The 15,161-nt window shown below is 41.1% G+C and overlaps 1 protein-coding gene across 1 annotated transcript; it reads left to right on the top strand.

The window, feature by feature from the left end:
- Positions 1–2,269: 2,269 nt before the first annotated feature.
- si:dkey-183j2.10 (glutamate receptor U1) lies at positions 2,270–14,276 on the top strand. The gene is made up of 10 exons (XM_034166263.1): positions 2,270–2,355; positions 2,535–2,617; positions 7,294–7,325; positions 8,726–8,905; positions 9,063–9,286; positions 9,408–9,505; positions 11,920–12,128; positions 12,210–12,429; positions 12,518–12,762; positions 14,026–14,276. Exons 2-10 carry the CDS (start codon positions 2,536–2,538, stop codon positions 14,122–14,124), a joined length of 1,389 nt encoding a protein of 462 aa, XP_034022154.1. The 5' UTR covers positions 2,270–2,355; position 2,535; the 3' UTR covers positions 14,125–14,276.
- Positions 14,277–15,161: the final 885 nt, after the last annotated feature.

Genomic DNA, 15,161 nt, shown 5'->3' with positions numbered 1-15,161 from the left:
AAGAAATTCACCTTCAAAGTATTTGGAGCTGTCCAAAGTGCTGTTTGCAAATTTGCATTTCCCATACATTCTCTGATTATTTGTCCACATTAATGCAAATTCTGTATGTATACCCTGTGACAACCAGTTAATTTAACTACAGTACAAGAAAAATGTTAATGTACACTGACAAAAAAAAGTCGATTGGATTTGCATGATTTAAATATATACATTGGTTACGCATGGTCAGAATGATTTTCTTACAGTGCATCCGGAAAGAATTCACAGCGCTTCACTTTTTCCACATTTTGTTGTGTTGCAGTCTTACTCCAAAATGGAGTAAATTAATTATTTTCCCTCAAAATTCTATTCACAACACCACACAATGACAACATGAAAAGTTTTTTTTTGAAAGTTTTGTAAATTTATTACAAATAAAAACTAAGAAATCACGTGTACATAAGTATTCACACCCTCTGTTCAATACTTTGTTGATGCACCTTTGGCAGCAATTACAGCCTCAAGTCTTCTTGAATATGATGGCACAAGATTGGTGCACCTATCTTTGGGGAGTTTTGTTCATTCCTCATTGCGGAACCTCTCAAGCTCCATCAGGTTGGATGGGGAGCGTTGGTGCAGAGCCATTTTCAGATCTCTCCAGAGATCAGATCCAGGTCTGGGCTCTGGCTGGGCCACTCAAGGACATTCACAGAGTTGTCCTGAAGCCACAACTTTGATATCTTGGCTGTGTGCTTAGGGTTATTGTCCTGCTTAAAGATGAACCGTCGCCACAGTCTGAGGTCAAGAGCACTCTGGAGCAGGTTTTCATCCACGATGTCTCTGTACATTACTGCATTCATCTTTCCCTCAATCCTGACTAGTCTCCCAGTTCCTGCTGCTGAAAAACATCCCCACAGCATAATGCTGCCACCACCATTATTGTTTGGCTTTGCCTTACAATATAAAGCGCCTTGGGGCAACTCTTTGTTGTGATTTGGCGCTATATAAATAAAATTGATTTGATTTGATTTGACCATGCTTCACTGTAGGGATGGTGCCTAGTTTCCTTCAAACGTGACACCTGGCATTCACGCCAGTGAGTTCAATCTTTGTCTCATCAGAAAGAGAATTTTGTTTCTCATGGTCTGAGAGTCCTTCAGGTGCCTTTTGGTAAAGTCCACGTGGGCTGCCATGTGCTTTTTATTAAGGAGTGGCTTCCGTCTGGTCACTCTACCATACAGGCCTGATTGGTGAATTGCTGCAGAGATGTTGTCCTTCTGGACGGTTCTCCTCTCTCCACAGAGGAATGCTGGAGCTCTGACAGAGTGACCATCAGGTTCTTGGTCACCTCCCTGACTAAGGCTCAGTTTAGACGGGTGTCCAGCTCTAGGAAGAGTCTTGGTGGATCCAAACTTCTTCCATTTATGGATGATGGAGGCCACTGTGCTCATTGGGACTTTCAAAGCAGCATAAATGTTTCTTTACCCTTCCCCAGATTTGTGCTTCAAGACAACACTGTCGTTGAGGTCTACAGACAATTTCTTTGACTTCATGCTTGGTTTGTGCTCTGACATGCACAGTCAACTGTGGGACCTTATATGTAGACAGGTGTGTGCCTTTCCAAATTGTGTCCAATCAACTAAATTTACCCCAGGTGGACTCCAATTAAGCTCTAGAAACATCTCAAGTATGATCAGTGGAAACATGATGCACGTGAGCTCAATTCTGAGCTTCACAGCAAAGGCTGTGAATGCTTATGCATATGTGATTTCTTAGTTTTTGTTATTTTTAATAAATTTGCAAAAACATCATTGTCATTATGAGGTATTGTGTGTAGAAATTTAAGTAAAAAATTAATTTGATCCATTTTGCAACAAGGCTCTAACATAAAGTATGGAAAAAATGAAACACTGTGAATACTTTCAGGGCGCACTGTATATATTCATAAGAAAATAAGAACCTTGCCCAAGGGCCCTTAGCGATTTTCTGGTCTGTCAGAGAATTTGAACCGAGGTTCACAAGCCCACCACTTTAACCACTTGATCATGACCTCCCCAAAACTGACAAAAGTCTGTTTAAACATCTTTATGGTAATAAACTGAGTCATCACATGTATTGTTTGAACAAACTGAAAGCAAAATTGAATTTGAAAGTTTTAAGGCCGGGTGTATGTGAATTTGTGTCTACAACTGTACATGCTACAGAGCATTAAAAAAAGAAAAAAAAAATCTGGAACATTTCCCACCCTTTCAAAATTCCACACTCTCCACCCACAGACCTTCTCTGGCTCTCTTAACGGGTTTGAATCTGAAGCTTCTCATGATGCATCATTACTGCTGAGCTCACCGCATCCAACAGCCACTGGACTCTCATCAGGTAAAATAACATCTCCTATTAACATCTCTCATGAAGATTTTAATCAGTGATTTAATCAGTGATTTTAATCCCTTTAGGGATTTTTAAATTTAAATTAGAAAGTTTAAATTTAATTGTTTTTTTTTTAAATGAATATTCTGTTATCAATGACCTAAAGTATTTTGTTTTATAACTTGTAGGATGCAGTTTAAGAAAATTAAACTTTTTGGCTCCTCACTCTTGTTTGTGGGATTGTTACTAAGCATAGGAATGTGTGCTAGAGGTAAGGAACTATGTCTTTGTCATAGTTTTTTTTTAATATTTATTATGCAATATGAACATAGGTGTCAACAAAATGAAGACCTGCTTATATATATATATATATATATATATATATATATATATATATATGTGTGTGTGTGTGTGTGTGTGTGTGTGTGTGTGTGTGTGTGTGTGTGTGTGTGTGTGTGTGTGTATTTATTTTTTTTTAATTTATTTTTGTGAATGGATACAGTATTTCAGTGTTTAGCTGGGCCACTGTGGGGGCCGGCAGCATTGTTTATTCCAAACTGTCAGATTCTTAATGTTTTCACAGCTGGGCTTGCTAAAAAAAAAAAAAAAAAAAAAGGAAGGTTGAGAAGACAGAATGAACTATGATCTTGGTTCTAGTATGAAAGTGTAGCATCACATCCTGTTGAAGCCTTTTAGAAAAATCAAATAGGAAGCACACCAGCTGACACGCACAAAATGGTAATAAATCAACTCTGTGGACCAAACAAAGACTCTGTGTTTCAGAGGGGCCAGAGAGCAATGGGGGCCCAAGGAGCTTGTATACATGTCAGTTTTTAAAAAGAAGGATCTGATGGTTGTCAAGATCACCCCGTGGTGATGGATCCCAGAGGCCTTTTAATGCTCTTTGACTGCCCTCCCATTTCACAGTGAGAATTTTTGAATCAAAACTCTGCTTGACATAGATTAGGCCACGCAAACTGTTTTCTGAAAGATGAAGAGAGAGGCCACACATCTCATAGTGAGAGACATCTGTGGCTCCAAATTCACCTCAGACACTAGAATAAAGTCCAAAGCAGGGTTTTAAACTAGAACCTTTTTTTGTTGTTGTTGTTGTTTCAGTTGGTTTGTTTTGAGGGTAAGTGGAGGTTTTAATGTTTCTGATTTTTGGTCTCACCTTATAATAACTACTTGTGTAGCATTTTCAGGAATACATAAAAAATCAGTGTGTTTTACACCAAACTATGTAAATATAAAAGTTTATTTTAAAAAGTGAAAACAAGCTAATCATATAAAATTTGTGTTAGTGAGCACACACACACACACACACACACACACACACACACACACACACACACACACATATATATATATATATATATATATATATATATATATATATACACATTATACAAATAATGGATGGTAAGGCGTCCAACGTAGAGAAATATTGGATGAAGAAAAGTTATATTGGACAAGGCGTATTAATGAATCCAATTTTGAATCCAATATTTCTCTATGTTGGACGACTTGCCATCCATCAATTGTTATGTTCTCCACCCCCTCCCAAATTAAGCAAACAACAAAGAGTCAAGTAAATTAGATCAATTTATTTTGTTGTGAACAGCATATGAATGCTTCTAAAACATCAGTAGCATGCTTGTCTACCTTCTTAGTGTTTTTGGCATCCTTGGAGTTCAATATTTCCACCAGTTCCTCCTCTGTGAACCTCGCTGGCAGATGATTTTCTGCTGTTGTTGACATGTTTCTTGCCATTTTTTCAACCAGCGTCTGTCAGCAAGTTCCTGACCTCTGCTACGTCATTAGTGATGTCATCTCATGAATAATTGTATGCCGCGCTCTGATTGGCTAGCTGTTGGCAGTAAGCACTAACGCTATTGGTCAGTGGGAACCGATCCAATTTGGTCCTAGCCTTTCGAGGTCTATTAGAAAAGTATCCGACCTTATTATTTTTTTCAAAAACCATATGGATTTGAATCACGTGTGATTGCATCAGACAAGCTTGAACCCTCGTGCGCATGTGTGAGTTTTTCCACGCCTGTCAGTTGCATCATTCGCCTGTGAGCAGGCTTTGAGTGAGGAGTGGTCCAGCCCCCTCGGCGGATTTTCATTGTAAGGAAATGGCGGAATGATTTGGGCTTTTTTTCCATCAGAATGTTTTCAGAAACTGTTAGAGACTGGCAGCTGGAAACCATTAGAAAACTTTATCTGGCTTTCTTTGAAAAATTTTATGGGCTTCACAGAGAATAAGGAGTGTTACTACAGCTTTAAGGATGGCTTTGAAGACGCTCGGCGCACCGCCCTCCATGCCGCCATAGAGAGCCACAAACCACCGGATCATTTCTAAACGGATGGCTCTGTGGAGTCGGACCGTCGTGTGCACTTTCTCTGGTTATCACAAGAGCTGGACATCAACCATTTTCCGGCAGATTTCACTTTTAACAAGAGATTTTGTCATGGAAAGCCGAGAGGAGGCTTCGCGCGTCACGATGGATTCGCTACTGGAGCGAGACAAAACCACCTCCGTTTTGGTCTCACAGGAAGGCTTTGAGATGGCGTTCAGACAGCCGTCGGTGGTTTTTCCATTGAGTGATTATCCGAGAAATTGTGGATGTGCCTGGACATGCCAGAACATGTCCCGTGAGGCTTCATCACGGCGTTGCTGTGTGCCATGCGGCACCGCCGCGACGCGCGAAGCCTCCGCTCCTCTTTCCATGACAAAAATTCCTGTAACAGTGGAATGTGCCGTTCATTTCCAAACTGGACGCTGTGTTTTATCCGGGACGTCGTCTGACTAGCACAGGAATTGTGAAAAGACGTGGACATCAGCACTTTTTCGGCACATTGAGACAGACGTGCAAAGGAATTCTGTTATGTGTCGGACGCAGCTCGGAGAACCGACCAGCGTTTGACGGACCCAGTATGAAATAAGCAGAGCACGGTGCAAAGGCTAACTGAATTTAATACATAACAGTGATACAAAAAATAACAAAAGAAAGTGCGGTCTGGCGTGGTGCGCTCCCAGCAGCGCTAACGGTCCAGAGCCAGAAGCTGTTCAGACCCAAGGACCCCGCCGACACCCCCCAGGTGGCCGCAACAAACCGAGTCTGTGAAAGAAGGAACCATTATGTGAGTCCACACTCTACACACAGAGAGAACACTTAAAGGTGTACAAACAGCAAACACTTCCTGGCTTGATTACTAATCAGCTTCCCAACCTGCAGGCATGGAACATCCAGTTCACAAAACTCCACTGCAGTGGAAGCCGATACATGACTAACATACAGCTCAATATAAAAAGGTGTGAGGGACACCACATTTACTGACTGTATAAATGTTAGTCACAAAATCTAACGTACCTCAGGAAGTGTGCTGACGAGCGTGAGACCTCACCCCCTCCTCTTTCACAGACCGTGCATCAAACCCTGGACGTTCTCTGCATCCACTGATGATGAGATGGCTCCCAAGACGACGATCTCACCCGTCTGGTCACAAGGTCGAGTCTCTGGCAAGTACACACTGTATACTCCAGTCTTAAATGCCACCATGTTCCAATCCATATAGATGCACCTCAGCTGTGAGTCCTGATGAGCCGCAGGTGATCAGGGTGAGGTCCTGATAACCTCAGCAACACAGCCACTCAGTCCCAAATGCAAGCCACCTGGAAGGAAAAACAAAAGACAGAAACAAAAAGGCAGCCAGGCCCCCCCAGCCATACAACAGAATTCCGCGCATCGCAACGCCGTGATGCAACGCCGTGATGAAGCCTCACAGGACATGTTCTGGCATGTCCAGGCACATCCACAATTTCTCGGATAATCACTCGATGGAAAAACCACCGACAGCTGTCTGAACGCCATCTCAAAGCCATCCTGTGAGACCAAAACGGAGGTGGTTTTGTCTCGCTCCAGTAGCGAATCCATCGTGACGCGCGAAGCCTCCGCTTGGCTTTCCATAACAAAATCTCTTGTTAAAAGTGAAATCTGCCGCAAAATTGTTGATGTCCAGCTCTTGTGATAACCAGAGAAAGTGCACACGACGGTCCGGCTCCACAGAGCCATCCGTTTAGAAATGATCCGGTGGTTTGTGGCTCTCGATGGCGGCACAGAGTGTGGCGCGCCGAGCGTCCTTAAAGCCATCCTTAAAGCTGTAGTAACACTCCTTATTCTCTGTGAAGCCCGTAAAATTTTCACCGAAAGCCAGATAAATTTTTCGAATGGTTTCCAGCTGCCAGTCTCTAACAGTTTCTGAAAAAATTCTGATGGAAAAAAAGCCCAAATCATTCCGCCATTTCCTGACAATGAAAATCCGCCGAGGGGGTGGACCACTCCTCACTCAAAGCCTGCTCACAGGCGAATGACGCAACCGACAGGTGTGGAAAAACTCACGCATGCGCATGAGGGTTCAAGCTTGTCTGACGCAATCACACGTGATTCAAATCCATGTGGTTTTTGAAAAAAATAATAAGGTCGGATACTTTTCTAATAGACCTCGTATATATATATATGAACTTTAATATGGGATACACATTATTGCTACAGGCTATGATGCATGCATAAATACATGTTAACTGATAAATAATGACTAGGAAGAGAAATGCAGACAGAGAAAAGGAAGAGATGCATAAAAACAACCCTGAAAATTAAAGCATAAACTTGAACTCAAATTGATGTGTTTCTGTTGCGGCAGTGACTGTTTTCTCCCCAAAGTGCTGTGAGTGGCTTGTATGAAGATGCACACTTGAGATACAGATAAGGTGTGTTGCTTTCAGAGCTCGGTCTGAAGGTGCGCTGTGCACAAAGACTCTGATTTTGCTAAACTGAGGATGGACATCAGCAGTATAAACATTTGTGAACCTTTTGTGACTGAATGATAAAACTGCTCTTAAAAACTGTTAACATGTTTCGTTCTTTCCCCAATCATCATCAGTACAATCAGAGCTGAGAATCACAACAATAAAGGTAAATCGTCAGTGATAACACAAAATAACGATTTAATTGTCTCAAATACTAAAGCGAACAGTGCTTATTGATCTGCAGACGCTCAAAGTGCTTTACAACGATGCCTCACATTCACCCATTCACTCACTCTCTCTCTCTCTCTCTCACACACACACACACACACACACACACACACACACACACACACACACACACACACACACACACACACACACACACACACACCGATGTTGGCATGTTGCCCGGCAATGTGATCATCTGCACCCCAGGAGCAACTTGAGCATTGAATACCTTGGTAAATGGTAAATGGACTGCATTTATAAAGCGCTTTTCCATCTGCATCAGACGCTCAAAGCGCTTTACAATAATGCCTCACATTCACCCCGATGTCAGGGGTGAACCTTGCCCAAGAGCCCTTATTGATTGTCCGGTGTGACAGAGATTTGAACTGAGGATCCTTTGGTATCAAGAAAACTGCTTTAACCCGCCTTACACCATCACCGCTTCATAATAATACCACTGCTGATATTAAACACTCATAACATTAGGGGAAATAGTAACAGAATCACACAATTTTAAGTCAATTGGCAGGTATAATATTATTAAACCTGATTTTTTTTAGGGTGGGGGGCACTTGATTACATGATCCTACAGTCGGTCTGAATCAGACCTGATTTCTGTCATGCCTGGGCCCTACCATAGAGACCACCCCACAGTTTGAGAACCACTGAACAAAACTGCAAATGGGTGATTCTTAGACTACGGGCACTTATGTCCTTTGATCATATTGTATGAAAAACAGGAAAAAGGGGAAATTTCACACTTTTATAGTTATCTTTACAATGAAAGTGTGTTAAGAAATTTGTTCTAGTAGTCTATGATGACTTTTTCACCTTTTTTCAGCATCATTATTTGCAAATATTGCCGTTTTGTGCTTGTCCCACACCCAGACATTTGATCTTCAATGATAAAAATGAATGGTAAAGAAATGTTTTTTCTAATGTTTTAAAATATCTCTGAATAAAATATCAGTAAAATAATCAAAACATAATTGGGGTATTCAATGTCATACAACTGTTGTGATTTTTTTTAAACAAAACGTAGTTGTCCCACACTATTGTTGTAATTTCCACCACAACACTGTAATGTCCCTAAACAGTTTGTATGAAAGATTGTTTGGGTAGTTTCTATGGAGATAAACAGTGACATCAGAGCACATGTATATAGCGCCAAATCACAACAAACAGTTGCCCCAAGGCGCTTTATATTGTAAGGCAATGGTGTGGTGGAAATTACATTTACAAGGCCAATAGTGCCCGTAGTCAAAGAATCACCCAAATATGTAGCAGTGTAAAAAGAAACAGTTCCACTGATTCTTTTTTTGTCATGTTTTCTTTTAGCAAGAGCCATACACAATGATTAAAGGCTCACAGCTGGAAGGGTTCTGCATGGACCTCCTGTCTGAAATAGCTGTGAAGCTTGGCTTCAAGTACAGAGTGCACTTGGTTAAAGATGGTTCATATGGCAGACAGGATGAGAATGGGAACTGGAACGGGATGATTGGAGAGGTGGTGAGAGGAGTAAGTACATGAAAACTGGTATTTCTGCAAATCCAACTTCTGCAGAAGCTTCTGTTTTCCACTCGTGATGCATTTAAACTAAACCACTTGTTTTAGGGAGTAGATTTTTAAGAATGCACAATATGACAGATTTCAGATGTGCATGTATTCCTTACAGGAAGCTGATCTGGCAATTGCTCCATTGACTCTCACTGCAGCTCGGGAAAAAGCAGTGGGAATGACCAAACCTTTCATGCAGACAGGAATCAGCATCTTGCTGAGTAAGGACATTTCAGAAGGACCAGTGTTCTTTCATTTTTTGACACCATTCTCAACCGAGACTTGGATTTGCATCCTCGTAGCCTACGTGGGGACTGCTGTCTGCATCTTTATAGTTGCCAGGTTGGTCATGTGAACAAGTTTTATTTTAAAATTGTGAATGTGGCTTAGGTGTTTTTGTTTGTTGGTGTGCTGTGAATTAAAGTGTGAACTTTTCAACATTTCCACGTTTTGGCGAGCACAGACTCAGCCCGTGTGAGTGGAGTCAGCCGCCGAGTGAGCACAACAGATTCAGCCTTCTCCACAGTCTGTGGTACGCGGCTGGAGGTCTGACACTCCAAGGTATACAATAAAATCAGACACTTTGCCCCAAATTCATGTGCTATCAGAAAGAAAAAGAAAAAGGCAAATATTGCATTTTTTTCCCCAAGCGTGCTCCACTCCCTTTTTTTTACCCCACATGCCAGTGGTAGCGTAGGATATTAGAATTACTCTTCTCCGTCTCTGTGCAAAATAACTCTTGAACAGCTGAGCAGATTTTCAATCAATCAATCAATCAATTTTTTTTTATATAGTGCCAAATCACAACAAACAGTTGCCCCAAGGCGCTTTATATTGTAAGGCAAGGCCATACAATAATTATGTAAAACCCCAACGGTCAAAACGACCCCCTGTGAGCAAGCACTTGGCTACAGTGGGAAGGAAAAACTCCCTTTTAACAGGAAGAAACCTCCAGCAGAACCAGGCTCAGGGAGGGGCAGTCTTCTGCTGGGACTGGTTGGGGCTGAGGGAGAGAACCAGGAAAAAGACATGCTGTGGAGGGGAGCAGAGATCAATCACTAATGATTAAATGCAGAGTGGTGCATACAGAGCAAAAAGAGAAAGAAACAGTGCATCATGGGAACCCCCCAGCAGTCTACGTCTATAGCAGCATAACTAAGGGATGGTTCAGGGTCACCTGATCCAGCCCTAACTATAAGCTTTAGCAAAAAGGAAAGTTTTAAGCCTAATCTTAAAAGTAGAGAGGGTGTCTGTCTCCCTGATCTGAATTGGGAGCTGGTTCCACAGGAGAGGAGCCTGAAAACTGAAGGCTCTGCCTCCCATTCTACTCTTACAAACCCTAGGAACTACAAGTAAGCCTGCAGTCTGAGAGCGAAGCACTCTATTGGGGTGATATGGTACTACGAGGTCCCTAAGATAAGATGGGACCTGATTATTCAAAACCTTATAAGTAAGAAGAAGAATTTTAAATTCTATTCTAGAATTAACAGGAAGCCAATGAAGAGAGGCCAATATGGGTGAGATATGCTCTCTCCTTCTAGTCCCCGTTAGTACTCTAGCTGCAGCATTTTGAATTAACTGAAGGCTTTTTAGGGAACTTTAGGACAACCTGATAATAATGAATTACAATAGTCCAGCCTAGAGGAAATAAATGCATGAATTAGTTTTTCAGCATCACTCTGAGACAAGACCTTTCTAATTTTAGAGATATTGCGTAAATGCAAAAAAGCAGTCCTACATATGAGCGTATTTGTTTAATATGCGCTTTGAATGACATATTCTGATCAAAAATGACTCCAAGATTTCTCACAGTATTACTAGAGGTCAGGGTAATGCCATCCAGAGTAAGGATCTGGTTAGACACCATGTTTCCAAGATTTTTGGGGCCAAGTACAATAACTTCAGTTTTATCTGAGTTTAAAAGCAGGAAATTAGAGGTCATCCATGTCTTTATGTCTGTAAGACAATCCTGCAGTTTAGCTAATTGGTGTGTGTCCTCTGGCTTCATGGATAGATAAAGCTGGGTATCATCTGCTTAACAATGAAAATTTAAGCAATACCGTCTAATAATACTGCCTAAGGGAAGCATGTATAAAGTGAATAAAATTGGTCCTAGCACAGAACCTTGTGGAACTCCATAATTAACTTTAGTCTGTGAAGAAGATTCCCCATTTACATGAACAAATTGTAATCTATTAGACAAATATGATTCAAACCACCGCAGCGCAGTGCCTTTAATACCTATGGCATGCTCTAATCTCTGTAATAAAATTTTATGGTCAACAGTATCAAAAGCAGCACTGAGGTCTAACAGAACAAGCACAGAGATGAGTCCACTGTCCGAGGCCATAAGAAGATCATTTGTAACCTTCACTAATGCTGTTTCTGTACTATGATGAATTCTAAAACCTGACTGAAACTCTTCAAATAGACCATTCCTCTGCAGATGATCAGTTAGCTGTTTTACAACTACCCTTTCAAGAATTTTTGAGAGAAAAGGTTATTAAGAAAAGGTTATCAAGTTATTTTCACCAAACCTACCAAGAATATTCCTTGCATGAGTGTTTCCAGATTATTAACTTTTGGAGGAGATAGGTTAAAGGTCAAAGGCAGAGTAATCAAACATATAGTCTGAAAAACACATTTTTCAGGTTATTTCCACAACTAATGGGCCGAAAGCTTATCTTATTCAGTAAATCATTTGCAATCAAATAGAATTAGGGACATTAGGATAACATCACAAAGACACTGTGAAATGATGTCACAGTTGTGCTAAAAACACATTTATGATGTGTGTGTGTGTGTGTGTGTGTGTGTGTGTGTGTGTGTGTGTGTGTGTGTGTGTGTGTGTGTGTGTGTGTGTGTGTGTGTGTGTGTGTGTGTGTGTAGGTTATGCATCACCCCCTCTCTATGCCCTTCATTCATTTGTTCATTGTATTTATTTATTTTTGCTTCTTTTCTGGATACGTCGGTAGGTGCAGGTCCTCACCCCAAATCTCTTTCTGGACGTGTCATCTGCTGCAGCTGGTGGTTATTTTCGGTTGTCCTCCTGGCTTGTTATTTCTCAAACCTCAACCTCACAGAGAGGTCTCAGTTGATGGTGAAAGGCTTTGAAGACTTGGCCAATCAGAACGTCATAGAATACGGCTGCCTGACTGGCTCTTCCACTCTTGCCTTCTTCAAAGTAAACGCAATCTCAGTTAACTTGTGGGTCTCCTGACCGATTATGTCATTCCATGTCGCATGTGTTTTTGCTTTTGTCAAGAATTCAAACAACTTGGTGCATCGCCGAATCTACGAACAGATGGAGCGAACAAAGAGTTTGGTGTCGTCTATGGAAGAGGGTGTCCGTCGTGCAAAAGAGGGTAACTTTGCCTTTATCGGCGAGTCTGTTTCTCTTGATTTGGTTGTGGCACGCCACTGTGAACTTGCCAGAGCACAAGAAGTCATCGGCATGAGAGGATACAGCATTGCTACCAGCTATGGTGAGTCTGGTGACTTTTAAAGCTCATAAAAAAGAAAAAAATGGGATTAAAAATGAACTAATCACCTTGAATGACTGATTTCGTCAAGGCTCGCCAATCATAAAGAACCTGAGTGTGGCGATCTTACAGCTGAATGAGGCAGGAGAGTTGGCTTACCTCCAAAGCAAGTGGTGGGCGAGCAGCTGCGTTGTAGGCAAAGGGAAGTCTGCTTCTGCAGAACCACACAGCCTTAAAGGGATATTTTTGGTTCTTGGCCTGGGTCTGAGCCTGGGGACAGTGCTGGCTGTCCTGGAGCTCATCTCCAAAAGCCGCAGCCGTGCAGCGTCACAGAAGGTTTGTGCAAATATACAAATCACAGCAGTGCCAGGAGGTAAATTTTTTATTTTTTTTTGGGGGGGGGGGGGGGTATCAAGGTTTGACAATGTGTTTTTCTGTTACCGTCGCTCTGCAAGTTGTAGCTGAACTTTCAGGTCTTCTTTTTAAGAAAATTCTCTGTACTACTTCATCATGAAGATGAACACAAAATGCTAAATTTGCACTGTGCACACTTTCTCCAATCACAGCCGCATAAGCCTATAACTTCTTCTGGGTGTCTTGGTGGCTTTCCTCATTCTTGTCCTTCTTGCACAGTCACTCAGTTTTTGAGAACTGTCTACTCCATGCAGATTTACCATAGAGCATCATATTGTTTGTGGGTGATTCTTAGACTACGGGCACTTATTATGTCCTTTGATCATATTGTATGAAAAACAGAAAAAAGGGGAAATTTCACACTTTTATAGTTATCTTTACAATGAAAGTGTGTTAAGAAATTTGTTCTAGTAGTCTATGATGACTTTTTCACCTTTTTTCAGCATCATTATATGCAAATATTGCCGTTTTGTGCTTGTCCCACACCCAGACTTTTGATCTTCAATGATAAAAATGAATGGTAAAGAAACATTTTTTCTAATGTTTTAAAATATCTCTGAATAAAATATCAGTAAAATAATCAAAACATAATTGGGGTATTCAATGTTACACAACTGTTGTGATTTTTTTAAACAAAATGTAGTTGTCCCACACTATTGCCATAATTTCCACCACAACACTGTAATGTCCCTAAACAGTTTGTATGAAAGATTGTTTGGGTAGTTTCTATGGAGATAAACAGTGACATCAGAGCACATGTATATAGCGCCAAATCACAACAAACAGTTGCCCCAAGGCGCTTTATATTGTAAGGCAATGGTGTGGTGGAAATTACATTTACAAGGCCAATAGTGCCCGTAGTTAAAGAATCACCCTTGTATTTCTTTATAATTAATGTAAATAAAGTCCAAGACATATTCAGTGGCAGCTTTACCATCAGAGAGCCTCGTCCACAAACTACCACAAAAGACTCCAAGCTGTCATTGATGTTAAAGATATTAAGAACAGGGGTATGTAAACTCTATCAGGGTCATTTGGATAGTTTCTGTTGTCATTATGATTTAAAAAGAGGACAATAAATGGCTTCACCCAACCACTAACTAGGAGTGGAAAAAAAATAAACTTTTGAGCACAACTGTAAATAACTTAATGTTAATTTTCATGTGTGTGTTTTTCCCCCGACAGAAGTCCTGCTGCTCTGTGCTGATTGATGAACTGAACCTCCGCCTGAGAATCAATAACACAAACCCATCACAGGAAACTACAGATAAAGAAAAAGCATAAACGCTTCGTTAAAAACACATGTAGGTTTGATGATTAGATAACATTTTTTTTTTAATAAGGTCTTCTTTGTTAGAGAACATTATTATTGTATTTCAGCATCTGTTGTAACATTTGACATATTAAACAATACTAGGACGTTGACCCGTGGGGAACCACAGTTCCTAGATGTAGTCATTTGACTCTTGAGGAAAATCTCTTTACAGTTATGTTACTTTTTTTTTTAAGTATTACTATAGAAAAAAAACTTGCTTTTATGAAAGTCTTTATTGAAGATTTCATTTGTATTAAATTTTTTTAAATGAGATTTTGTCGTCAATAAGCTTTGTTGAAGCTGTTTAACCTGTAAAATTTTCCATGTAAAGAAATTACAAATAACTGAAGTTTTATATTTCCACTGTGACAGTGTACACACACACACACACACACACACACACACACACACACACACACACACACACACACACACACACACACACACACACACACACACACACACACACACACATCTTCAACCGCTTAGTCCAATCAAGGGTTGCAGGTGGCTGGAGCCTATCCCAGCAGTCAGTGTGAGGTGGGGTACACCCAGGACAGGACGGCAGTCTGTCACAGGGCCACAAACAGACAAACAAACACATTCACGCCCACTCGCACACCTACGGACAATTTAAAGATTACAATCCACCTAACCCGCATGTATTTGGATGTGGGAGGAAACCAGAGCACCGGGAGGGAACCCATGCAAACATGGGGAGAACATGCAAACTCCACACAGAAAGGCCACAGGTGGGAATTGAACCCATGACCTTCTCGCTGTGAGGCAACAGTGCTAATCACTAAGCCACCGTGCTGCCCACAGTGTTCGTGAGACACTGTTGAGACACAATTCTGCTGTTTTTTCTGGAGTGTGAACATGTTAATTCTGGGTTTGGGGTCACACGTACATAGAAAATGTCCAAATTTGAATCTGCTGTCTGAAATGTTAGAGGATGGATAGACTGATGAATTCTGTCAGAGTACAGCAAGCTCACAGGCTTTTA

The sequence above is a fragment of the Thalassophryne amazonica genome, chromosome 3 (genome assembly GCF_902500255.1).
Source record: "Thalassophryne amazonica chromosome 3, fThaAma1.1, whole genome shotgun sequence".
NCBI classification, from domain to species: domain Eukaryota; kingdom Metazoa; phylum Chordata; class Actinopteri; order Batrachoidiformes; family Batrachoididae; genus Thalassophryne; species Thalassophryne amazonica.
The sequence above is the reverse complement of the archived record's forward strand: the minus strand, read 5'-3'. Positions and strand labels throughout refer to the sequence as shown.